General features: G+C 47.9%; 1 protein-coding gene across 6 annotated transcripts in view; it reads right to left on the bottom strand.

Moving 5' to 3' along the window:
- Window positions 1-26,802, bottom strand: part of COLQ (collagen like tail subunit of asymmetric acetylcholinesterase) — a 56,086-nt gene continuing 29,284 nt past the window's right edge. For 3 of the 6 annotated variants that reach the window (XM_082684669.1, XM_082684674.1, XM_082684670.1), the window contains exons 4-18: window positions 25,433-25,477; window positions 25,073-25,099; window positions 23,185-23,247; window positions 21,722-21,784; window positions 21,204-21,230; window positions 20,536-20,580; window positions 20,304-20,339; window positions 17,288-17,368; window positions 12,360-12,465; window positions 6,745-6,884; window positions 5,525-5,644; window positions 4,982-5,102; window positions 4,554-4,690; window positions 3,509-3,611; window positions 1-1,600 (exon numbers count right to left, since the gene is read on the bottom strand). In XM_082684669.1, the coding sequence (XP_082540795.1) occupies window positions 3,531-3,611; window positions 4,554-4,690; window positions 4,982-5,102; window positions 5,525-5,644; window positions 6,745-6,884; window positions 12,360-12,465; window positions 17,288-17,368; window positions 20,304-20,339; window positions 20,536-20,580; window positions 21,204-21,230; window positions 21,722-21,784; window positions 23,185-23,247; window positions 25,073-25,099; window positions 25,433-25,477 (1,092 nt within the window). In that variant the 3' untranslated portion in view covers window positions 1-1,600; window positions 3,509-3,530. The remainder of the gene's footprint in view (window positions 1,601-3,508; window positions 3,612-4,553; window positions 4,691-4,981; window positions 5,103-5,524; window positions 5,645-6,744; window positions 6,885-12,359; window positions 12,466-17,287; window positions 17,369-20,303; window positions 20,340-20,535; window positions 20,581-21,203; window positions 21,231-21,721; window positions 21,785-23,184; window positions 23,248-25,072; window positions 25,100-25,432; window positions 25,478-26,802) is intronic. The other 3 variants (XM_082684672.1, XM_082684673.1, XM_082684671.1) reach the window with 2 other exon arrangements.

The following is a 26,802-nucleotide window of genomic DNA, read 5'->3' on the forward strand; positions in this document are numbered from 1 at the left end:
GAAATGAACTGCTTGTATTTCTTGATTTCCCATCCAGAGATCCCAGCATGAAGGTGTAGCTTTACATGGGGCAACATCACCCCAAGGTGTGCAGTAGAGGCTAAGGGAACTGGGCTGACCAGTGTGCCCACCTCTAAGGACGTCACTCTGGGGCTGATCCCATCTACTGCAGACCACTAGTGACAGCCTGCTGGGCCAGAAGCCCCTGCCTACTGAGTCCCCAGGACCCAGGCGCACTAAATAGCTTCGTACAAAAGCCCCAAGGTGTCCCTCCATCTAGTAACAAATAAACAAATCCCATTTGAGGTCTGCCGTGGGGGAGACATCTTTCCAAAACAAAGCTAAGCCCCACTCAGGGAAGTTGATGGTACAAGGCAGCTTACCAAAAGCCTGGTAAATGAGCCTGCAGAATCGTGGGGGGCTCAGGCACACAGACACGAGGGCAAGACTATGCACTACAGAGACACAGAGGGAAGGTCTCAGGATGCACACAGGAGTCAGCAGGCAGCCAGGAGCTGGAGCTCAGGACAGAAATGGTCTCTGCCTGGGACAGGCACTCAGTCGTAGGCCCTCCCATGGGGGAAACCCAGAGGCGTGCTTTCCTAAGGACTGGAAACACCAAAAGCCAGGTATAGACTTTGGCGGTCACCCTCTGGTAGTCAATCTCCTGAACAAGAAACGGACATAAGGGGCATTCACAAGACAGAGGTCAAGGGCGCAGAGAGCCACGAGGTCAATATGGCACTGGGGATAGTGAAACCACAAGCGCTACCCCTTTGGGAGACACTGAGAAGCAGAAGGCCGCTCCACTATTGTTCATGTGCTAAGCACCCCAGCTGGGCCTCCACCCTCTCCCAGGGCCAGAGCACCGTTTTGGTGGCTTTCTCAGGACGTTTTCACAGTTGGGTCTCTTCTTGGGGAAGCTGCATCCACACGAGGCTGTGCTGGGCTGTAGCCGGTTGAGGGGTTCCTCAGTGGGTCCAAGCTAGGAGCCATTCCGAGAGAACAGGCCCACCTCCCCACTTCGTGGCTCATGGGCCTGGAGACACCTGACAGCCAGCTGCCCTTGGTGAGAAGGCCCACGTTTCCAGAGGTCAGAGGAGCGCAGAGGCCTGTATACCAGATGCCCCAAGTGGGATAAGAACAAATTCGAAAGGCCCAGCAGGTCTAGGCAGGGCTAACAGTTCTAAGCCAAGTCCATGGTCTGGATCAGTAACATTCCAGAAGAGAAAGGGCACTGTAGGTTTGGCTATTGGGCAGGATGGTAGCAATGGGGAACAGTTCCCAGGTCGGCACGTGGAAGGTTTTCCGGGACTTCAGATTAAGACAGGATGCAGTAGTCCTAAGTTCTTCCAGTTGGACTGAGTTACAAGCATGTCTTATCATCAAGAGTTTGTCCTTGTTTTTGTCACACGAAGGTGGTAGAAACTGGACCGGGATGGCATGAAGTCAGTTTGCCCAGATGGGAGGAGCTGCTGCCAGTGATGTAGGACACAGCCCTCCTCCTCCTCCTCCTCTTCCTCCGGGCCCTCAGGTGAAGTAGCGGCAGGATGTGGAGTCGATGTAGCAGTACGGGGTGCACTGCAGGTCTCCATATGACCTGAGGGGGGCAGACAGGGGTCAGGGCGCACACGCGCCAGTGGACAGGAGAGCTCCTGCCCAGCCCTCATGAGCATGCCAGGTTCTGAAAGGTCACCCCTGGTGACTTTTGGTCAAAGATCATCAGACAGCAGCCACAGCTGCTACCTTTTCTAAGGGTTCCAGAAAAACTGTTCTCATTCTCGTTTGGGGTGAGAGGCTTGGGGCAGTCGAGTCCAAGCCTCGGGGGCTTTTGCCCAGGAGCCCAGCTGAGGGATCTGGGTGGAAAGAGTTGGTAACTTTGTTCTTAACACAGCATCTCTGAGAGAATCACTCCCTTCTCAAGACCTGGAAGGTTTCCAGTGCTGTCCCTTAGATCATACTGTAGTGATGCGAATGTTCCATTTCTGTGCAGTCCAATATGGCAGCAACTAGACATATGTGGCTATTGAACTCTTAAAATAAGATTGGTGTGACTGAATAATTAGATTTTTAATTTTATTTAATTTTAATACATTTAAATTTAAATAGCAACATGTGGCTGGGGACTGCCATATTGGACAGTAGTTTATACTTCCGTTAGCCCAACTGCTAACCCTGAGACCGTGTGTTACACATTATACCATATTCACAGGTGTTCTCTGAGGCTTCTAGAAATTAGATGATTAATCACAGCAAGTCAGTGGGTAAGCCCTGGGCTCTCTACAATCCTGTATTCCATGTCCAAATGTCTATATTGAATTGTCTCCATGAAGCCATCAACCAACCAGCTCAAACCTGCCAACGCTCTGGCAGGTAAGGAGTCCTTCATACTTTAGAGATGTATGTTAAGAACCCTCCATACTTTGGAGATAGGGAAGTACATAAGATATAGGGGGATCCTGGCCAAACCTAAAGTGCTTGTTTTGGGGTGACTATCAGTCTGTAGTTCTCCCAGCCTGGTTTGATATGTTAGTGTGTTTGGGGGGCGGACATTGAGGAGACCTCCTTTGAAGAGAGAGCAGAGGGAAGGTGACAGAACAACAGGCGCCGTGTCTGTTTCCCAGCTCTTGGCCTGGGTCCAAGGAACAGGGCTGAAAGGAATGCTAAAGAGACTGGACTCCTGAGGGACTTAGGAGGTGTGAAGGGCCAGTGATCCACTCTGGAGCCAAGAGAGAAGCAGGAACTGAGGGAGGAACAGTCTTCCCATTTCCCCTAGAATGCTATATAATTCTGGTGTTGTAAGGATTAAGGGGAGTGTGGTACCATTTTGCATTTCTTAAGAGCAGTGGCCAGTGACCCTCAGTTGACTTTGGGGACATCAACATGGCGGTCAAGACACTAGAATACTTGTTCTGAGGAATGTGAACACCCACTGGAGAGTCCCAGATATAACTAGAGAGGTCCTTGAAGGAGACACTAAGTTCCTGGGGTTTTCCTGGAGGAGCCATGAGTCAGCAAAATTAGATATTAATGCTGGTGTGATCTCATTTGCACCCACAGCCTCAGGGTTCAGGGGTTGTCCCAGAGAATTCAGGTTATACAGATGCTTAGATTCTTGGGAATGGCCTGGTCTCTCCAGCCTCCACTAGGCTTCCTCCAGACCCACTCTCCAGAAGACTAATGCGGTCATGGTAGCCACTGGGGATGGGAGCTTTTTTCCTGGGGGCAGCTGCTGAAATAGGGGATCCCCAGGGGCCCAGGTCAGAGCTGGTCACTGTCTCAGCTCAGATGTGGTGGCACTCAAGCACTCTAGGAGGACACGTGGTGGTTATGTGTTTATGGCCTGTCTCCCCTAGGTGAGCAGGGACCATGTGTTAGCTGTCACCATACCTCAGTGTTTAGAAAGTACAAGGAACATAAGCACTAAAAAAATCTTTGTGAAGGAAAAAAGAGGAGGCAGGCAGAGAGGAAGACAGGGTGTCATAACAGCACGTGAGGCGATCCCTACCCAGGAAGATAGGTCTCGCACGTCAGGTAGCCAAAGTCAGAGCCGTCACAGTCCTCCACGCCCTTGTGCTGGTGACCATCTCCACAGTAGGCCCGGTGACAGCCTGAGGGACACAAGGAAGTAGCCCTGAGAGGGGCCAGGATGGGACAGGCTTACCTCAACCTGTAAGGACTGTGTGGCTTGAAGGGTCCATGCAGAGTACGTGCCCTCTTGAATGGACTTCCATAAAGCTTCAGATGCATCCATGGACTGCCCCTCACACCCCAAATCCCACACCAGAGAATAAGAAGATCCAGGCTCCAGCCCACTCTAGCGACTCGTTAGTCAATGGACCAAGAACACGCCACTGGGGTTCTCTGAGCCTCCACATCCCTACCTTAAGGCTGCGGTGAGGACACCACCTCCTTCAAAAGGGTCTCTGTTCTCACGCAAGGGGAGCATCTTGGAGTCCAAGCCCCACTCCCATTTTACAGGGCTTTGAGACCCCCATCAGTTCCTTCTTGCTGCGTGATCTATCAGACAGTATCTGCGCCAGGGGCAGAAGGGACTCCAGGCAAAGCCGGCATGCCAGGGAGGACCATTTCGGCGACCGTCATGGGAAGTACAGCTCCACCAAGAGGGCGCCAGCCGCCTCTCCACCCCACATCCATCCCTGTGCACACCATCCTCACTACGCTGCGCCGTCAGCCTTCCCTGAGCAAGGAAAGAGACTTTGCATTTACACATCTCCAGCCCTGAGCTGGGGCCTGGCTCTGCACAGCAGGGGCTGGAAAATAATTCAGTGGAGGGATGTTGAACCCTTACTCTACCTGGATGATGCAGTGCACATTAGCGCACTGAATCTCTGAAAACCTGAGCAGTCATACCCGTTTCTCGGTTGAGGAAAGCGACACCTGGAGCTGTGAACCTTCTATGCCTCCTGCTCACTGAGTAGCCTCCTCTGTTCTGTCTCCCTGTAAGTTTCTTGCTTTCTATCTCCCCTCCTGCTTTTGTTGCATGACTGGAAATAGAAGAAAAGCAAACCCTCCAAGGCTATGCCGCCCACCTGTCCTGGTAGCATCCCGTCAGCCTGAAGGCAGCTGCCCTGAAAAGGGGCTTTGCCACTACAGCTCCATCTGGTAACACAGCCTGATTCAAATTCTTGGCTTCTCCCTTCAGTCCTTCGCTCTGCATCACCTTTATCTTTTGATAAACAATGTGGACTGGAATGTGGGTTTTGTCCAGAAGTAGGATTCAGGAAAAGGGAGCGACTGGTGGCGTCTCTGGGGGCAAGGGCCTTAACACTAACCCCCACTGACATGCTTGGGCAGTGGAAGTCCACATGTGGCCTTAATGGCGGTGGGGGGGGGGGTTGTCACCACAGCAGCCCAGGTGATCCCCCTCTGGCTCTAGAACTGTCCAGGGGCTCGCTCTCAGCCCCCACCCCACCCGGTGGCACTCTGCTCCTCGGAACCCCCAGCTGGGCCCACTCACTGATGCAGTCATCGTCAACATTGTTGTTTCCATCGTCACACTCCTCCCCGGGCTGTAGGACCCCATCCCCACAGGAGCCACGGTGGTCTACAGTGTAGTCCACAGGGTAGAAAGGGGTCACCTGGCGAAAGAAATACATGACAGTGACCAGGGATGGCATGGTGACAGCCGCAGGCAGGAGAGGTCATTGGTACTGGGGCCAGAGGCTCTGGGTCATGGGGGCCTCCTCCTGGGGTGGGAAGAGGCACTCCTTTCCTGCTGCCCAGAGTTCTGCAGCTGACAGGAATGTGGGACAGATCAACACAGCAGCCTAGCAGTGTGGGGATCGAGCCCATCTGGAACCCTGGCTCAGAGAGGAGGTTCCATGTGGGAAGCAGGGGCACAGAGAACTGCTCAGAAACAGAGCAGGGGAGGTTGCCCAATCCTTCCATGGGAACAGACAGCAGAAAGCCCTGTGCCAGGCCCAACGGTTGGCCCTTCTTTCCTCGAATGCTGTTTGCCCTTCTGGGGTGCGCTATGTCTGGATTGCCTGCCTCAGGGTACCTGGATGGGGAGCCAGCCAAGGCTGTCCTTGAAGTACAGAGATCTCTGGTCTTTGCGGAAGGCAATGGCGTTTTGGGTGTTCAGCCTTTCAAGCTCCTCCTGGTTGTTGACTACAAAAATCTGCCAGAGAACACATTGGTGAGGATTCCAGAAAACACTTCTATAGGGGGACAGGGGGAAAGCTGGAGGAGGAAACAGAATCTCTATCCTTGGGCTGGTTAACAGTGGGAGGGGTTCTACATACTACACTCCAGCATCCCTCCTGAAATAGGGAGGAAGGTCTTGATCTCCGCATCTTCTCAACCCAGTCCCAGCTCCCTGAGTTTGCAATAAGACTATCCACGATTTGGGGCATGTGGGTGGCTCAGTGGTAAAGCATCTGTCTTCAGCTCAGGTCATGATCTCTGGGTCCTGGGATCAAGCCTCATATCAGGCTCCCTGCTCAGTGGGGAACCTGCTTCTCTTTCTCTCCTTCTGCCCCCCACCCCTCACTGTCCATTCTCTCTCTCTCCAATAAATAATACCTTAAAAAAAAAAAGACTCTCCATGACTTAAATTTTTAAACTTAAACACTTAAAATGCTTGTAAGACTTAAATAAAAAGGTGGTATCATCTAATTAAGTAATTCCACATCTGGAAATGATTCTTAATGAAATTGTTATACTCGAAGGTGTTTGTTATGGTTTTATTTACATTACTGAAAAGTTTGGGAGAGCCCTATAAGTATCCGAAAATAGGACGCTGGTTAAATAAATCATAGCACAGTTGCACACTGGATGGATGTTTATGCGTCCACTCAAAAAATGAACTGATGTCCAGGGTTATCTCAAGATAACCCAAGGGAGGGTGGGCAGCAGTGAGTGGGTGTAAAGAGAAAACAGGAGTTGCCAGGAGTTGATAAATGTTGAATTTGGGTAAAGGGTACATAGAGGTTTATTACACTATTTGTTCCACTTTTGCATTCACTTGAAATTTTAAATAATTTTTTTTTGTTCCTAAAAAAAGACAAAGAAAATACTCCAAAATGCACCTACAACCAAATGGACAATTTGGTTTCCTACTTTTGATTTTCCTTTATTTTCCAATCTCCTATAATAAGTATCTGTCAAGTATAATGGGGAAATCAATCTTATTAAAAGGCTCTTAAAAAGCTCTGAGAGGATCAGGTGAGAGAGAGGTCCTGAAGGCTAACCAGCCCAGATTTGTCCCAGGAGCCTTACCACAGGAACATGAGGTGAACTGGGCCCAAAGACAGATTCCCTGTAGGAAGGGTTATTCACATTTGTAGGGGTTCCACAAAGACAGCTTCCTGGAGGCCCGGGAAATCCTCGGTCCCCTTTGGGTCCCATCACAAGTTGTCCTAGGAAGTAACAGATTGCTGAGTCACTTGAGTGAAGGAAGAGAAAACCAAAAAGCCCAGGGAGACTTGAACAAACTTCCCAACAGAAACAAGGTCAAAGTCCACAGTATTTTAGGGTAGGCCTGGGGGGAGAGGTTCAAAGAGACTCTTGTTCCAAGGTGTGGAGGAGGTGATATTCTCTGTGGGTCCCTTAACCATGCTGGGTGTTGCAGCACCTTTTCCAACAGTCCCTCCCTTCACTTTCTCTATACCTCAGAAACGGATAAGACATTCCACTTCCCTGACTACCCTGCATTCAAGGTCTGCAATGGGAGAAGGGTAGGCATCTGGGAAAGTCTATCCTGATACAGGAAAAACATTGCTAGTAAGAGACATAGTTTCCTCCTCCTTCCTGTCTAGAAGACAGACAAGATGTCTGGTGCTGCAGCAGCCATATTGCAACCATGAAGTAACAAGTATGAGAAGAGAAACCAACACACAGAAAAGACCAGAGGCTCATGGGACATAGGAGCCTAACAGTGACCCTTAGAGGCTGAACTGACTCCAGCCGTTGTCCACTTCTGGACTTCCTTGTTATGTGAGAAAAACAATCCCCTTTTTGTTTAGACTATTATTAAAAGGGACTTCTTGTGGATGAACAATTGCTAATTGATAGCTCTCATTATTATTTTTATTCATTTTGTTCTGTTCTTATATGTAAGATCTTTATAAAGGAATTTCTGAAGGTGGGTTTCTTTGATTTCTTATGGAAGAAAATGTCATGTTTGAAAAGGCTCTACCTACTCATTGTCCCCTGATACTGAGAAGAATGTCCTAAACATATATGATCAGAAAATGTACTCCCTGCAGTGTGGGTGGCCTGCTAGGGTGGAAGTTTTCACCCTGACTTTCAAAGACCCTAATGCCCAGGCCAGAGCCTAGACCGATTCCATCAAGAATGCTGAGAATAGAATCCAGGCATCTTTGCTTTTAAAAGCTCTCAAGCTGATACCAACATACACTGAGGTTGAGAATTGCTGGTCTAAGGAAACAGTCTTTGCACAAGCCATTCCCCCACTAGATTGTTCTCTCTTCACCCTCTATGCCCCCCTCTCCAGGTACCTCCCTACTTGCTCCTGACCTGGGTTCCAACATCACTTCCTCAGGGAAGGCTTCCGAATGCTCACACTCAGGCACGTTCACCTTGGATACAATTTCATAGCTCCCCACGCCTCTTCTTCACAGCATTTCTGTTTGTGACTTTTGTACCTTGTGAGATTATGTGATGAAGGGCAATCTCCCCCAGTAGAATGTAAGATCCACAAGCGCAAGGTTGGTGCCCATGTTCATTTACCACAACTGAACATGCAGGAGGGGCAGTATACATGTTTGATGACTGCCTCAATAATGAATGTAGACTAACTGGTCTTCAGAAAAGGCTAAAAATCACCGTCAGGTTGGCTGGAAAGGGCTAGGGCAAGAGCCATCCAACAGGAAGAGAGGAAAGAGAGGGAACCCCTAGAAATGGAGAAAGGCAGTATGCCTCCTCCTGGGAAAGTAAGGGGGAGTCTGGAGACCAGGCAGTCATTGCCTTTCAAGTTGTACAACTTCCAGGCCACCCAACAACAGGCGACACAGATGACAAATCCCGGAAGGGCAGAAAATAAAATGACCCCAGGGGAGAGGTCCGGTCAGGCTCCAAGGAAGCAGCTTCAGCTAGAGGAAGAGACCCCAATGGGAATACTTTCCCCACAACGCTGACCATTCCAGAACAGATAGGTCCAAGACAGAGCAATGCCAGCAAGGGGGGAAGGGAGTCGTGCCAACATTTTATCCCGGGTTATGGTAGTTTGTTTGAAAAAGAAATATGCATCCACTGCTGCAGGAGGAGCTCAGCACAGCCCGGAGAGACAGAGACCCCACCGGCCCAGGAATACTCTGGGTAGTCGTCACGTGGGGAAACCAAAGTGGGGATTTCTAGAACGCAGAGGATGTGAGAGTAGCACTGGAGCAGGCTCTGGGACCCCAACCGCTCCTCTAGATCCGTGGCCTCAGAGCGATTCAGGAATTCATCCCATTATCCAGCTAGTAAGTGGGGATGCTGAAATGTGAATTTCAACTTAATGCTATGCCATCCAAGAGACAAACGTCCAAGAATATCCATGCCTGCAGGAAGCTGGCAATTCTCAGGTACCACAATGATTCACTTAGACCCTGTCTGGGTGCTGGAAGGTCAGCCAAATTTGTAATTCAGTTATTGCAAATTACATCCTAGACACATTTTGTGTCTAAATTCCCTCCCCTGCCTCCCAGCATCTCTTTCTCTATAACTTGGGTACTAAAGAGCTCCCGCCCTCTCCACCAGCCCCAGCACCGGCCTGCCCCCCAGCACTGGGCACCAGAACCAGAGCCAGCCTCCCAACAGGACAACAGGATGGGGCAGGGTGCCTGCTTCCTGCCACCACTGCAGTTTTCCTGCAGCTTCCTTTCAGCTGTTGGAGGGCATCTGTCACCTCTGCCTGCTGGTTTCCTGCCAGGAGGCACTGAAGGGCATGACGACTCAAGCTTCCCCAGCCTGGCCTCTCAGAGTGGGCTGAGTGGGCCTGGCTGATCCATCATCCCTTGTAGCCAGAGGCCCCGGCTCTCCAACATTTCCCTGAGAGCCTCCCATCACCATGGGCTGTGCAGTGGGAGTGGGCCTGAGATGGGAAATCTGGGAGAAAGAGGAGGCACCACAGCAACATCTCCACATCACCCCTAGGTCCCACTCTGCCTCTGCAGAGCCACATGGCTGAATGGAAAGGTTTCAGGCCCAGGAGCCACAGACTGACTCTAGGCCACCAGTCACCTCTGTGACCTTGAGAAAGTCCCTCTTCTCTGAGGTTCGAAGTTCTTTTCTAGAAAGGGAGGTTTGGATAAGACCAGGGTTGTTTGACCTGTGGTCCACAGAGCCCAAGCATATCCCAAGATGGATTTGGGGCAGGGGTTCTAGAACTCTGTGAAGCAATGTACGGAATCTTGGGTATAGATAGATTTTTCTCCTGAGCGGGCTTGGGAATTTTATCAGCCTTCAAAGGTAGTCTCAGGAATCACTTTTGCAGCCTGAACCCGTTCTTGATAATAATCCAACTGGCCACGCTTAGGAAAGTTCTTTTAAATTCTGCCTTCCTCTTCTTTCCCTACCCCAAAAAGCAGGATTATTGCCCCATTTTCTTCAGTCCCTTCACTGAGAGGATCCCCAGAAAGGAAGTGACTCAAAAGAAGGCACGGGAAGGGGACAGGAGTCAGAAATGGGCTGCATCTGGCTTGACTGCCATGCAGTAATGTGGGGAGACAGACTGAGAACCCAAGTGGCTGTGTCCGTAGGCTGTCCCTCCCGCCTGCCTGGGACTGTGGTGATGCAAAGCTGCTTCGCCACAGAAGTGGCCTCAAGGACCTGCCATCCAGCAGGAAGATGAAACTCCTCAGTTTTGTGAGCTGCTCAATACCCCAAGGGCCAAGAGAGCACCTTCCAAAGACAAAACAGTCTTCACACCACATTCGCAGTCCCTGGGCCTGGCAGCTCATGATCACGGGCTTTGAGGGGAACATGACATGTGCCAGAACCGAGGAGGACGAGGACAGTAATGGACACTTGAACAACACGGGCTTGAACTGCACAGGTCTATTTACACACAGAGTTTTTATAGTACAGTCCCGTGGTTGCATTTTCTCTTCCTTATGATTTTCCTCCTAACATTTTTTCCCTTCAGCTTACTTTCGTGTAAGAGTACAGTACATGACATATAGAACTGACAAAGTATGCGTTAATTGACTCTTTGATATCCATAAGGTTCCCAGTCAACAGAAGACTATATTATTTGTTACGTTTTGGGGGAGTTACAAGTTATACATGGATTTTCAACTGACTGGGATCAGTGCCCCTAAACTCCACGTTATTCAAGGGTCAACTGTAGTTGGAAGGACCCTCATAAGCATCATCCAGTCAATTCACAGAAACAGATTACGTGGCATGGACACATGGGCCGGGGGCATCTCCACCTGTTTCCCCTAAGGGAATAGAAACAGGTGTGCTAAGACACTTTATTGTTATACCAATTGATGTTTGTTTTCCCACTACTTTTTCCTCTCCTGATTTCAGAGAGGTAGCAAGACTTTGTGTGTTCATGCCCTTGGTGAAAACAGATATGATGTGAAGACTGTGCCTTTCTGCCCTCTGTTCTCAGAAGAGAAAAGCTCCTAAATGGGGTAGCAGTATAGGAGGAGTGTGACAAGCGAGGGGGCTGGAGGGTGGAAGGGGGGAGATCACCCCAGACATGGAGTGACAGGGACCCCAGACATGGAGTGATGGGGACCCCCTGCGTCCTGGAGAAGAGGTAAGTTCTCAGAAGGAATGGCTGTGGGACCAGTCTTGGAAATGTTCTGACAGCCAAGCATGGCATGAAGATGGCTGCCACCAGGCCCCCTTGGACCACGTGCCCTTGGAGAGCAGGCATTTCAGAGGTGAACAGGGCAGATTAAAGGCTGGAGGGAAAATCTCTGAGGTTTTGTCTGCCATATTCCCCAGACTCTTTGCCCAACTCTTTTTTTGGCAGCTGAAGGAGTGTAGAGAACCCCAATAATGCCTGAGATTGCATTTTCCCGGCAACCCAGCAGGTTAGAATCTCAGAGCCAGCTTTAAATTGGTTTAAAGGACCTAACAAGTTACGACATTTCTTGACCATCCCATGACAGGGCTGTGAATATATTCCTATAAACACAGGAAGGAAAAGTGAAATGTAGAATTTTAAAATGACTTTGTTTTCTTAAGAAAAAAAAAAAGGTAATAAAAATTGCTTGGATTCCTTTTATACAACAGAGGACAAAGGACCCTAAGGAGTGAACAGTTTTCTCAGGCCCAGTGATGCTGTGTTTATACGGACAATGTGCCATGAATGGTCGTATGTGGAGCTGATGAAGGCACAAAGGGTTTAGCTCATCAAATTAAACAAGGCAAACAAGGTAGCAGTGCTTCTATGCCCTCCTCAATGGTAGACTTTGATTTCTTTTTATGATTTCTTTGTGTGTTCAGAATAAACTAACAAGTACCCTTTGATAAAACTACATAAGATAGAAGCTCTGCCACACCACCTTTACTTCTAGGTTTAAGAGAACTGCTTGGAGTTGTGACAGGTTTTTCTAGAAAAAGGAATTAGTTGATGAAATACGTGCCGGTTATTTTTCACATGAAGTATAAATGACGTCACCCGTGTAAACACGGTTCCCTCTGATTTCTCCTCTATTAGTTCTCTACAACAGAATCAGGATGGTATTTACCTCTCTTGTGTTGAAGTAGAAAGAGTCAAACTGGAGAAATTTTGAATATATTAAAGTGCCTCTAGTAGTTTCTAATTCAAAGCACTAGACAGATCTCTGCAGGCATCTCCTTGTGCGCTCTCTGGGGAGGCTGGCCAGGAGGGTGACGCTGTAGATCACATGAAGCAGAGTAGCTCTTACCTGCGGATGGGGGGCCCGGGGGGCCTGGGGGACCTGGACGGCCAGGTTGACCAGAAGGCCCAGGCTTGCCTGGTGGGCCCATTACTCCACTATCTCCCTTCTGCCCCTGACAGAGAGAAAGGCAGAGCCTGTTATGATAACATGACATAGCAAACTTCCTTCCCCATTTATGCCTAAATCAGGGACCACCTTGCACTTTGGAGCAGGAGCCCAGGGCAGGATGCTCCTAAGGCCTTGACCATCAAGCTCCTAAAAAGCTCAGGGCAGGGGCACTTGACTGACTCAGTCAGTAGAGTATAGGACTCTTGATCTCAGGGTCATGAGTTCAAAGCCCTATGTACGTTGGCTGTGGAGCCTATTTAAAAAAAAAAAAAAAAAAAAAAAAGAGCTCAGGACAAGTGACATTTGAGATTGTGATGGTTACAAGTTTATAGACATTACTTCTTGCTATCTCCGGGGAAACACATGGCACATGCCTACTGAAAGGAACCAATCCAACCCTCTCCCCTCACCAGACAGAGGAGGAAACAGAGGCTCAGGAAAGAGCAGAGATTCACACAAGCACCTAGCACTGAGGCAACAGACTTGTTGCCTAGGACTCAGGCCTCTGCTTCCTCGTCAAGACCCTTTCTCTTTTACCACAAGAGCCGTTTCCATCAAATGAGTGGCTCGCACTTGTTCTCAGGATAAAGACCCAGATTCTTATTTCAGCCTACAAAGTGCCGCATGGCTGGCCTTTCCAGTCTTCTGGTGTTTTTGGTCTTCAAGAGCACAACTTGCCTTTTACTTTGCTCCTCCCTACCCAAACTCCCTTTCCACACCTCTGCCTGGTTAACTCCCTCCCCGCCATTAGCTCTCAGGTAGAGTGTCACTGCAGCACAGCCTTCTGGACCTTGCTAGGCTCTGCCAGACCAAGTGAGTTCTCTTTGTCACAGGTTCTCAGAACTTGGCCCCCTTCCTCCCTGGCCTTTACCCAAATCAGAAACACACCTGTGGTCCTTTCATCGATGTCTCTGTCTGAGACATAGGCTCCCTGTTGGCCAGAATTTGTCTTGTTCCCCAGACTAAATGGAGGAAGAGGAAGATGCTGACAACACAGAGGGGAAGTAGTTCTGCTGAGCTGGAAGTCAGGAGACCTGGGCTTTCATGTTGCCCATGAGACCCTGGGTCATGCAAGTCATTGTTTTGTGGCTCAGTTTTCTCATCTATAAAATGGGGTCATTACATCACACATATTTGTTGTGAGAGTAATAAAGCTCCTAGAGGTGAAAAAGTAGTTTGTGCAGAAGCAAGGGCTGGGGGGGGGTGTCAAGCTATGATTGATAGCAACTGGCTTGGTTTCATCTTTTTCACGTGGTTGGAAAAGATCTGATTTCTAAAAGAGAGCCATACCTGGAGCTGTAGCATCCACACAGGATGTCTACCTTGTGGCCTGTTCTGAGAGGCTCAAGAGCAAAGCTTTCCTCCTTAGGGCTGCTCTGAGGAATGACCCCAGAAACCAAGGTCTGTAGGTTCTCCCCCAGACAATTTGCTAATTGTCTGCTCTTGCGCTGGGCCCAAACAGGACAGTGATTAAAGCACGACATCTTTGACCTGGATCCCCTTTCGACACTTGTGCCTTGGCAGGCCTGCCCATGTAATGAAACATAATCTTCCCCAAGTCTGGGAAGCAGGGGGGCAGGGCACTCCTTTCCAATCACAGCAGTGATGCATGACCTGCCGCTTTGTCAACGTGGCTCTGCGGTCTCTCCTGGCAATGTCCAAGGGGTTCTGAAATTCTTATTTATTTATGTATGTATGCATTTATTTATTTTTAGGAGTTCTAAAATTTTTAATACGGGACCTGTGACATCAGAGTTTATTTCCAATTCCATCCTGATGGAGAGAGCTCGTGGTAACTAAGATGGATCCCAGAATAGCAAAGGAGGTCACATCATCTTAATATAGCCACAGTTAAGGCTTGTTTTTCTAAAAACTGCATCAGCTGACTAGAGTACAGGAAGTGCCTCAGCTCGAAGGAGCTGGAAGCACTCCTTGACTCTGACACCAAACAATGATGGAATATTCTGTGTATCAGAATAAGCCATGTCCCTATCAGCGGGACTCACCGAGCAGTGCTTTCCAGGAAAGGCATTCTTTTTTATTCCTTTCCTATCACAAAGCTTGGTGATGCCTCTCAAGGAAATTGTTCTTATGAATATTATTATAAATCTTCAGTGAAGATTTATAATAAGAGTGGAGAGCCATTTTCCCAAGCCAGTTGAAGGCAAGTACTGAAGCATGAAGGTGAGGAGAGATATGTGGGGAAAAGCAGTTCTCAGCGCTCCAAGTTCAAATACTGCCTTTGAAGCTTGCTTGTCTGAGGGGGTCACTCTACTGCCCTGACCTCAGTTTCCTCATGGATAGACCAAGGGAAGTGGATGAGATGGTCTCTAAAATCCTTCTGGATCTGAAATTACAATCTCCTGAAGTCCCTGCTGGATCTCTGATTCCAGGAGTTGGATAGACTTATGATAACCTCCAGAAACTCTTAGTACCACTGGCCCAGCAACATCCCATGTAAAAGACTCTGTGGTAGGAAACTAATTCATGATTAAAAAAATAAAGGATCATGGCAGTCTACCAAGGTTAACAGTTAAAGTCTCTGCTGACTAGACAGCAGAGAGGGTTCGGAGCATGCTCAGCTTGTTTATAACATCCTGTAGGAAGGAGGAACCAATTTCTCTCAGCTCCTACCCATGGTCCTGGGGTAGTTTTAAGATTGTTCCAATTGAAATATTTCAGGAAATAACCTTCTTGGCTCAAGCCCTCACCAGGAAAAGACAAACACTGTCCAAGAAAAGCACCAAAAGGATAGACACCAGCTGGCTTCTTGAAACCCAAGCTGTGAAATCAGCAGTAGGGAAGAAAAAGATTTTTCCTTTTTTTCTCCTTTTCCTGAGCCAAGATTTTAGGGAACTGTGGCATCACTGTGAAGTTATGGACAAACCATCCATTTAAAACTTTGAAAAACTGTACTGGACTACTGCAACTCCAGAAGTTACAGTGGACTTTGTATTATCCAGGTTGGAGCCTGTGTAATTCCCAAGTTCACTTGGAAAAGACCAGGATTGGTTTCATACTGTTACCATTGTTTTGGACCCTGGCCACATATTAGAATCACGTGGAGGGGGCGCCTGGGTGGCTCAGTCGGTTAAGTGTCTGCCTTCAGCTCAGGTCATGATTCGAGGGTCCTGGGATCAAGCCCCATGTTAGGCTCCCTGCTCAGTGGGGAGTCTGCTTCTCCTTCTGCCTCTGCCCCTCCTCCAGTTCACACTCACTCTCTCTCTCAAATAAATAAAATCTTCAAAAAAACCCAAACAAACCCAAAAAGAATCATGTGGAGAGCTTTAAAAAACAGCCAGCCATGCTGAAGCCCCATGCCAGGTCAAATATATCAAATGCTCTGGGAAGCAGGGCCTAGGCACTGGGGGTGATGAGAGGCAAACTTGGAACTACAACTCGCACCCAAGGCAGAAAACCTGTATCTAATCTGTCCCCAGCTTATTATTCTAGATGCTTCTAGATGAGAACCACCGATCTAGCCTAAGGAAAGAATGAAAACATAAGAATGGAGAAAGGTTTGCACCCCAAAGATGTTCATCTCTCAGCATTATATATAATTTGGTCAGGCCTCTCTTGTCCAAGCAATCTACTGCTTACTCATTTACAAAATGGGATGCAGACATTTTAAAAAGATGTTTAAAAATGCTTCATGAGGGGTGCCTGGGTGGTTCAGTTGGTTGAGTGTCTGACTCTTGGTTTTGGCTTGGGTCTTGGTCTCATGATTATGGGATTGAGCCCTGTATCAGGCTCTGTGCTCAGCGGGGAGTCTGCTTGGGATTCTCTTCTTCTCTCGCCCCCTTTGCCTCTCTCCCTGCTCATGCATGTGTGCTCTCTCTATCAAATAAAAAAAATAAATCATTAAAAAAACTCTTAATGGATATGTAGAGTAATGAGCAAATGTGTGTATGCTGTGACTTTAAGTTACAGTTTTAGGATACAACAGTTATGTATTGGATATAAAAGACACAAACAACTAGAACGTTCACAAAGAAATAACACTGGAAGGAAGTACACCCAAATGGTTATGTCTGAGTGTTAGGCCTTTAGATGACTTCCCTCCTATTTTCTGAATTTTTCAAGTTTTCTGTGTTGATCATATATGACATTTATAATGGGAAAAGAAGTAAAAAGTTTACAAATTGAACCAAAAAAGTAAAGGAACGCCTGTCCATTAGAGAAAAGATGAGAAGTTTCTCTGAGGCACTGAGTACAGCTCTAAAGCCAGCTAAGGCAAATGTACCTTCATCTTCCCTCTTCTTATCCCATGACATGGTTTGACACCGACGCCTGCTGACCAGGGGGAGTTCAGAATGAACAACTCCCCTAAGCCCTTAATAGCACCCATAAAAAGAGTGGAGTCACTTACAAATTGGGGGTCTGATTCGGGAAAAGCCACTGTATTGCTGAAACCCAGAAAACCCTTCAATCAGCAAGGAGATATTTGGGCTGTTCTCCAAAACTCCATTTGTGTCTGGGACATTGAGGCAAAAAGCAAGTTTTCTGGATGAACAATAGATCTGGCTTCTACTCCCAGTTGCTTTGGTTAAGACAGACCCATTCTTATGAACCAAGGATCCACTCTTGCTTCTGGCCTTGGACACAGTTTGAATGGGGTGTTCGCTTCCAACTGCTGCAACCCTCGGTTAGCCTAGAGAAACAGGAGTTGCTGGAATTGATGTTCTTTCTGCCCACCAGTCTCGAGGACACTGGGCACTATGACTATGGAATATCTATGATGGGCTCCACCTGTCTGTCTCTCTATACCACCCACTACTGTCAGGAGGGTCTGACTTCAGGGGCGTGGTAAGCACTAGGAGCCTTACCGGCTTTCCTCGTTTTCCTGGTCTTCCCCTGGGTCCTCTGGGTCCTGTAATCCCAGGCTCACCCTTTGGACCCATTTCACCCTGGAAAGAAGAAAGAGAAGCAAGAGAGGAATTAGGCATGGGGGCAGGTGCATCTCTGCATGTCCATCTAATCATTGGTCATGAGGGCAGTGCACTCGCTCATTCTAGACCTCTTCCAACTGGCCAATGTGGGAGATTGGGAAAGTGATGAGGTCATGTGAAAGGTAGATAGGTTTTTCAAGGAAGTGGAAGGAAAGGAGGAGGTTACCCTGGGTGGGTTATTTATTATCTGCAAGAGACAAGCTCCTGGGTAGCACACATTTTGGTGTGCCAAGTCACCATCCTAAACGGCCAAAGTAGGACATTCCCGCATGTCAGCCACATGTGTGCCTGTGACATGGCACACTGCCAGGGAAAAATGCTTTTTCTTTTAGTGGAAATTGTGTGTTGTATTTTGTTTCGTTTATTGCACGAATTCCAATCAACGAGTTTTTGAATGACTGGACACAGTTTTGACAAATGTCATCTTTGGAAATTTTCTGCTCAGGTAATGACCTTTATTTAGGGTTATAAATTTCCTTACTCTTCTGTAGAAACCGGTTTGGTTCCAGCTCACTTTCATTTGAGTTAGATGAAAACTGTGGGGAAAAATGTTCCAGACATATATTCACATGCTCAATGTAATGATTGTAAAAGGCAAGAAAAGCAATGTCAACAGTACTCTTAATTGAAAAGCCCTACTCTGAGCTATCAGAACCAAAAGCACCAATTGTAGAATTCCATAGTTTCAGGCTAACTTTTGTCAAACCCATTTCTCCATCACAGTTTCTCTCCTTCCCTGTGTTCTTCTAGGATTCCAAGGCCACCTGCTGTTTCTTTGGGTCAGGGACACCACAGAGCATCATTCCTGCCTCCAGTTATCCCTCTAGAGCCCAGAATGTACCACCAGCAAGTTAAGTGTAGAAGAGCAACTATGAGAGTTTCTGTTAGTCAGCAGCTAGTGTCCATGAAAAGCTACCCCAAGCACTCAGAGAGAACAATAAGCATCCAGAAGGCTCTCCACATGGAAGTCAGAGGAAGTAGAAGACAGTGCACACTAATACAGAGTAAGGATGAAGCATAAACTCTTGAAATTATGTCACTTGGCCAATGTAACAAATTGTTCCTACCCAAGCCACTAACATCATGCCACACCAAGAACTGTTCTTAAACCTGTGTGTCATGTCCTCCATCATCTAGGCAGTGAGAGAGTGAGAGAATCCAAGATAACATGGGTTCTATGTTGTACAATTTTCCTCAGCTGTTTAGAGGGGGCCATGGGGTATTTTGTCTGGGTTGGAGAAAACAGCCACATAAACGGTATAAGTGGTTTTGTTTTCATTTTTTGTTTTTTTTAAAGATTTTATTTATTTATTTGACAGACAGAGGTCATAAGTAGGCAGAGAGGCAGGCAGAGAGAGAGGGAGAAGAGAGGAAGCAGGCTCCTCGCTGAGCAGAGAGCCCGAAGAGGGGCTTGATCCCGGGACCCTGAGATCATGACCTGAGCTGAAGACAGAGGTTTTAACCCCCTGAGCCACCCAGGCGCTCCTCATTTTTTGTTTCTTTATAAAGATTGGCAGAAGGAAGTGTGGCCCCTCTCTTCATCAACTGGAAGCAGCCAGTAAGTTCTTGATCTAATTTCTAAGACCTAATTATCGTTATCATATCATCTTTGTCTTAAAACAGCCTGCTATGAAAGGGAAAGAGAACTCTAGATGGCAAATCTAGTAAACGGTGCAGAGGCCAAAGATGTTGTCATCCTTAATTCCACAGTAATTTATTATTCTTTGATGTTCACTCTTGCACTGAATGAAAACCTAACCTAAATATTTTTTAATCAAATTATTTTTTCCCTTTTAATGTTTCCTTTAACTCACTTATGCAATTATTTATTTTTAACCCAATATTCCAGCTAGGGAATAACAAGAACAGAGCTTTTGACAGCTTACGACAGTGATAAATAGTAATAAGAGATGACTGAAATTATTAAATATGCTCTCCTGGCTGGAGGTCAGATAAAAATTGTTTATTTGAGTTTGGAAAAGAAAACTTTAAGGTAAACTTGGAGAAACCACTAGGATTCTAAGAAAGCATGCATTTGCATGTTTGAAGAATACTATGCTCTGGGGCTTAGGAAAAATGACACCCACCCAGGTCAATGGCTTTCAGCGTGAGGAACCACCATTACAACGTTAGATAGAGGAGTTTTCAGTGGCCAGTTAGGTATGCTCTCACGCTCTCTCTTTATCCTGACATCTCCTCTCACCAACCCCCCATTCTTCCCCAGGCCCTAACTCTACATAGAAGAAATCTGCCAGTCCATTGCCACTTTCATAATTTTTGTCATATCGGGATACCACTCTATTGTTAGTTGCTAGATATTTTTTCTTTAAGTCAACTGAATGATCTCCATTTTTAGCAAGCCTTGTTCCCAGCAAGATATCCATGAAATTCCACTAAATACTTAACTGTTTAAATAAAAAGATTAACCATCAAATGAAAAAAACTTTTGCTGTCACCCAGCTAAAATAACTGTGCACTGCCCTCAAAGAAGGTCTGAGTTGACTGCCACCAGCAATGGTCATAGGCCAAAGATGCTTGTGCCTCATGCTGGGACCCTTGACTGTAGCGGCTCAGATCTGATCCCTCTGCCATAATGCCTTCTGCTTCTGAACATTACCATGGCCCTCTGACAGTCAGGAAGGCATAGAAAACCCTCTCTACCCGGATGGTGGGTCTTCTCCCTTCCACTGTACTGGAGGGTGGTCTCAGACCATACTGGCACTCTCTCTCATTGATGTGCACGGCAACTTGCTCCTCTTCCAAACCAGAACCTTCCATGGCAAAACCCTCTTTCTCTCTGGACAGAGAGGCAGAGCTCTTTGTGTAGTGTGTAGAAAGTCTGATTTATTTATTTATTTTTTACCACGGCCCATTTTTACTTGTAAGTACTTACTTTCTGCCCCAGCATTCCAGGAAATCCTGGGAAACCCTGTGAAGAGAGCAACACACAGAGTGACTCTCTCTGAGAGAGGGCCCGAGAGAGCTGTGGAAGAGTGTGGTTGGCCATTTTCAAGATAAGAGCCCAGTCAGTCAGTCACTCAGTCAGCTAGCCAGCCAGTAAGCTGGACAGCCCACAAGGGGCTACGACTTCTTTGTAGTTTATCATTCCGTGCAAAGGCCATTACCTTTTCTCCTTTGGGGCCCAAGTCACCTCTTTCACCTCTGGATCCCTAGGAGGAAACCACAGAGAGCCAGAGTTAATACGTGGGAGGGGAAAATTGGAGCATTTCACAGTGAAAGCTCCCTAAGCCAACACCCTCATTTTACAGGCTAAGAAGTAGGCTCAGAGTTTAGGTGACTTGCCCAAGGAAGGAACGTTTTGTGATCTTCCTTTTATGTATACCACAAAGACCTTTTGCTTTAATAAAAGACAACTCACAGAAAATTCGTGTCCCAGATCCTCTCTCATCTTGTAGGAAATTGGTCCCCAGGTTCTGGCTGGATTTTTTAATTCGGTTTGGTTTGGTTTGGTTTGTTTTTTGGCAGATGAGAAGTTGTGTGATGGAAGGTTAAAGACACATGTCAGCCATCATCCTCCAGTATCCCTCAAGCAAGCAATGTTCCCTCTCCACCAGGAACAACCTTCAACTGCTCTTCTGCCCTACTTCCACTGGAGCTCTTCCCTTGCCCACACGCCCTGCCTCAGGAGACCCCTCCCTGCTGTGGGAATATCTAGGAAAGTCACTATAGTCAGTAACTTAAGAGAAACCTGGGCCTGTCCTCTGCTCATCATTGGCCCTAGAGCCAATAGCCCAGGCCAGGTTCTGGGAAGCCATCAGAGACAAACACTAACCTTTTCCCCTCTGGATCCAGGGTAGCCCTAAAAGAAAGCAAAAGGTGCATTTAGGATCAGCTCTATAGGACCTTTGGGTTTGATGCAAGAGTAGAAGGAATCCCTGAATGTGATGGTGAGGTGTGTCCCCACCTCGTGCTGCAAGTTTTTAGTGGGGGTTCTAACAGTAAACACAAAGATGTCCCTGAGGGTTATGTTTCTCCCAGGCCTAAAAAAAACATGTTTTTCTTACTCACAAAAGCCTGAACAAGGTTTCCACCTGCTTTGTTGTTTCAGGAGCTTGACTATCCCTGCCCAGGAGAACAGTAGGAAAGACATCTCTATGCCTCGTGTCCCAGGGATGCTGTCCCCTAAAGGGCTGGTAAAGGCAAGCAATCTGGTGCTGGGCTTTCCAATATCTCTGATGTTTCCCACACCTGGGACAGCAGCCCTACCCAGTCCTCATCTTTGTGGAGAGCAGCTATTCCAGAACCTTAGAGAGAAGACCTGGGAATGTCCACCTGGACTAACACACTGACCTTGGAGCCCATTGGTCCTCTTGACCCTGGCAAACCCATCATACCCAGGTCACCTTTTTCACCCTGTGAAGAAGAAGGGAAAAAGGACCTACAGTGACTTTTACTGGAGAATCATGGGCAGGATTAGGATGGAACAAGAGCCCTCAGGGCTGGCTGGTGAATCTGAGGACCCCACATCCTCCCTTGTTCACTCCCAAGGGTTCAAGGCTGAGCTTCATCCTGGTATTTGAGATTAAACATAAAATGAAATTGCCCCAGGGAGAGCAGATCTCCAAACTAAATGCTAAAATGCTATAAATGCTCCCTCTGTTCTGAGTGGCTTGTGAGAGGGTGGGGAGAGAGCTTGGGGGCACTGGGGCCTCATAGGACCAAGTGTCAGCACCCCCGAAAACTTCACTGGCTTTGTTCTTTGCAGACAGACAGCCTTTCAGGCATTTCCATATACTTTCACTCTAGGTTTGCAGCCAAATAGAGAGAACATCAGCCTCTGAGCTTGCATTACTGAGACAGGGACTAAGACTCATGGGTAGGCTCTGAACCGTCTGTGCTAAAAATTCCATACCAAGGCTAAAAAGTAGAAATATAAGATACTTAAACTTAATTTAGAATTTTTTTAGAAGTCACATTAAAACAGGTGAAGTGAACTTCAATAACATTTTGTTTGATCTGGTTATCATTTCAAGCATATAATCACTATAAAATTAACAAGGTATTTTACATTGTTTTTCATAATAAATATTTGAAATCTGTTGTGTATTTTACATTTAAATCACATCTCAGTTCAGGCATTATTTTTTCATCCAAAATACTTGATCTTTATTAATATTTCCTTGGGACTTTTCCTAAGAGGGCCGGGAACACAGTTTTCTATTCCCATAATAAATATAGCTGGTAAGTGAATCAGAGCCTATAGATATTCACCTGCCCATCCCTGATTTCTACAGGTCAAGTCTGCACCCAACAGTCTGTGACCAAAGTGAGAAGAATATAAACAAAGGCACGAATGTGGATGTGTCAGCTTCCCATAATCTGTCTGAAGAATGGGATTTCATTGGTATTAGGCAATCCCTGTCTAAATGTAGGACTCTAGTTTTTTTTCAGCAGGTCAGTGCCCATCCTTTAACCCCCAGTCTCCTGCCAACAGCTTTCCAGACACAAGCCCCTCTTGTGAACATCTCAGGGAAACCAAAGAACTGCATGCTAACTCTGAGGACAAAAGAGAACCAGGGCCCCTCTGAGAGAGTGGAGCAGCCCCTCATTTCCGCCCCCAACAGGCACAGAGCTATTGGATAGACCAAGATCTTGCAGTCCAAGTATTTGGGGACCTCTGGGCAGTGCTCATCTTCTATTCTCCTTCCTCCAAAGGAAATGAGTTTCACTATGTGCCAAAGGCCAAGAAGGCTGATATTTTCCTTCCCTCGTGTTCTGATACCACATGAGCCCCAAGACTGTACCAAACTTACCCTGGGTCCTTCAGGGCCGACTGGCCCAGGCATGCCAGGAACACCCGGGGAGCCGGGTCTACCCTTCAAAAGTGAACAACAAAAGTCAGGACGACTGGGTTTGTTTCCCTCCTTCCAGGAAATGAGATTTGTTTGGTGGGCTCAAAGGGAACTGTGGGGTCCCTAAACATGGCCTCTGGGTTCCTCATCCCCACCCTCCAAAGACCGATAGGCTCGGAAGTTATGTCACATAGATGTAAGTTCAAGTCCTCGGTATCACATTATGTCAACACAGAAGATCTTATTCTATCCAAGAAATGGAAGGTGGCGGGGTGGGGGTGGGGGGACGAAGGTGGTAGAGAAGGGATTCTAAACTTCTTGGCTTTTTGATCTTTATCACTCCACCCACCCAAACGCTCCTTGCATTGCAATAGGTTCTTCCCAAGGATCCAGTGTAGAATGGGATAGGGTTTTGTTTGGGGTGCACTGGCAGATGCTGTTGGTACTCCCCCAAAAGCTTTTCCCCTTGCTCACTGTGTCCATTCCCCCAGGACTCTCTGCCTTGCTGCCACAAGTCATGCCTGCAACCTGCAACTGCGGAATTTGCCCATGGGCAATTTGGGATCCCCAGCAATTTATGAACCTGTTCTCCCTGCAGCCAAAAGCCCAACTCCCAAGGCAGGACAAGCTCTGTGGTGCAGTTCACACTCCAGAGCTGCCCTAGGAATGAGGCTGAAGGTGGACTTCTTGTGACACCGTGCCCAGGCTGGGCTTCTATCCCTGCACCACTCAACTGCCCTTCCCCTCAGGATCCACCCGAGAGAGCGCCCATAAGTCATTCACTTGCACACGTGACCTCCACCTCTGCTTCTAGGGAAACCAGCCTCAGCCAGAAGCTATGGAAGAGCTAGCCTTACAAGAGAAAGAGGGAGCAGGGACTTGGGGTCCATCTCAACCTCTGCACTCACTGGCTAATTTCACAGCTAGCCTAGCCAGACACGTGGAAGGCTCAACCCCTAAACCAGAGATCACAAATGCTGGCATGTGTACTGATTTCTCCTCTTGACGTCCATGTTCATGGCAGATGTCGCTGATCTATCAGGGTCCTCATTAGTTCTAAGTATGGAGACCATTCCAGAATCCTTTGCAGCCCAGCACTTCAGATATCCCCTATGCCTACCCTGGAGCTATGAGTTGAGCCCTGGGGGAATGAAATTTTGCTTTGCAAAGGTCTGTTTGAGGCTTTTGTTGATAGTGAAACCATTGGAGTAAAACATTCAACCAGAAAAATAGTAATTTGTGATTAGAATTATAAGCATCTTTGCTGGCCAAAGTCTTGCTCCTCCTGCTATCTCCGAGACCCACAGGTTCAGTGCCAGCATCCACTGACCACAGGGAATGGCTGCTGGTTTACTCTTTCCTGACATGAATGAGAATCTTGATGACATGTGTTTGCTTCACTCAGAGTACCTGTGACCTTAAGTGACTCCCATTTATTTCAGCTGGGCCGAAAGGCGAAAGACATTTGTTTCTGTTTTGCACTTTGTTCCAGTGTAACTAAATAGACAGTGAGAGTCATTTTGTACCACTGCTTGGGGTAGAGGGTTTCTCTAATGGATGGCAGGATGAAATGGTCTGAGGTTGGGGGAAATTTGGCCAGACTTGGCAGCCCCTGGGAGAAGTCCAAATGTCTGGTAGTAGCAGGCTCAAGCTCCTAGCAAAAGAACAGGCCGAAAGAGCCCACTGCCATCCTCAGAACAGTAGTGTGATCATTGTCCGCCTGGGAACCGGGGCCCAAGGAAGTGCATTGCTGGTCCCCCCACCAACCGCTACGTATGCATACAACACCCCCCCCACCCCACAAAGCACAGTTGCCCATATCATGCTGACAGAACAGCATGGACCATACCTTCCTTCCTGGTAGGCCAAGCTCCCCCTGTGGATGGAGAAGACAGGTAAGCAGAGGCTGCTTTGGAAGAGAAGTTCTGGAAGCACAGAGCTTAGTAGGGCTGATGGCTGGGCATGACCATGTGGCTTGGTTGCTTGGCCGCTCACAGCACCCCTGCCATGTCAGTGGGCCAAGCTGAAACACACCAGGGGGATCTCACACCTGTAGCAGCAGCCCCATCATTATGGAGCCCCTCCTCATGCACTAAGGCAGAATTAGCACATGCTTTGAAATCTCGACCAGAAAATTCTCAGTGGCATCCCCAGGATACAGGCTGGAATTACCAAGGAGAGGTGGACTGAAGAAAATGGTGGCTCATACCTTTTCTCCCTTTGGTCCTATCTTGCCAGGAAGTCCCGGTGGACCCTATATCATCAAGACAAGAAATGAAAGAAAGAAATAAGGACAGTGGGTGAGGGAGGCAGGGCTGGGAGGGAGGCCCTTAGTGCACTGGAATCCTCCAGCAGTTTGGTTTCCTGGGCAGACTCAAGGGCTCCAAGGACCCCATGAAGGACCCTCTTGTGTCCTCCAACCCAGTCTCCCTGTCATCTTCTAGCTTTCTCTGGGCTACGTTTCCAGTGGTGCCATGGTTACAACTAAAGAAATGCTGTTTGCTGAAAGCACGAGGCTTCACCGCCTCTCTTATCTTTTTAGCTGCTTTGACCAGCTTTCCCTGGGGCCCTGATAAGGGCTACATTCTGCTTTGCACACAGGAGCAGCCAACTTAGAGATTCCTGTGCTGGCTCTCTGGGCACCAGGTGCAGCGAAAGCCTTCCTTGAGATGTTAAGAACGTGGGCGATGGTGCATTTTTGTCCCACTGCCCAGCCACAGGAGTGCGGCTGATTCCAGCTCAGGGGTTCTAGCACCCACTACACTAAGCTTGGCACACTCCCAGCCAGAATGCAGCTCCTTTGTGCTCACACGGTCTATGAAATGCTCAGCTGGCTAACTGCTTTCCAAATTCCCTAGTAGAGCAGAGAGGACATCCATCAACTCCCAGCCAGTCACTACTTCATCCCCAAGATCTACAGGTGGACACGCCTAGCGCAAAGCCTGTTTGAAATCTGATTCCTATGAGACTTGTGCAAATACCAAACAGCCCCTTCAGCAGCTCCCACACCTATCACATGAGACTCCCTGAGGATCTTTTGAAAATCCCAAAGGCCAGGGCACAGCCCAGATCAATTCCATCACAATTGCAAGGAGAGGGGCACAGACATCAGGGATTTTTGAGGTTCCCAGGGGATTCAAATGAATAGATAAGTTTGGGAACCACCATCTTGATTTATTCTCCTGTCTGGGGGAAAGGAGGGAAGAAGGGAGAGCTATTTCCTTTCCTTTCTTACTCTTCCCCTTCTCTCCCTCCCCTCCCCCATCTCACCACTTCTTTCAACCTTTCCCTCCTCCCTCCTTCTCTCTCTCCCCACTCCTCCTGGTCTGGGCATCCTTGTGTGGAAAGATGGCTTCCTGGGAGGGTGATCTCACCACCCTCCCTCCCCAGCCCCCCAACCCAGGGACCCACTGAGGACTGCACCGGCCCCCCCATCTGGCCCTAGGTGCTGCACCCCTTTACTTCAGAGCTGTGTGGGCTAGCCTGGGTGGATAGTGCAAGGTGCAGGGTATACAAATCCTCAAGGATCAAAGCCTGGTGGGGGGCACCAGTGTTTCCAGAAAGTGTGGCTCAGCGGGG

Source organism: Mustela nivalis (genome assembly GCF_964662115.1).
Source record: "Mustela nivalis genome assembly, chromosome: 1".
Classification (NCBI taxonomy): Eukaryota; Metazoa; Chordata; class Mammalia; order Carnivora; family Mustelidae; genus Mustela; species Mustela nivalis.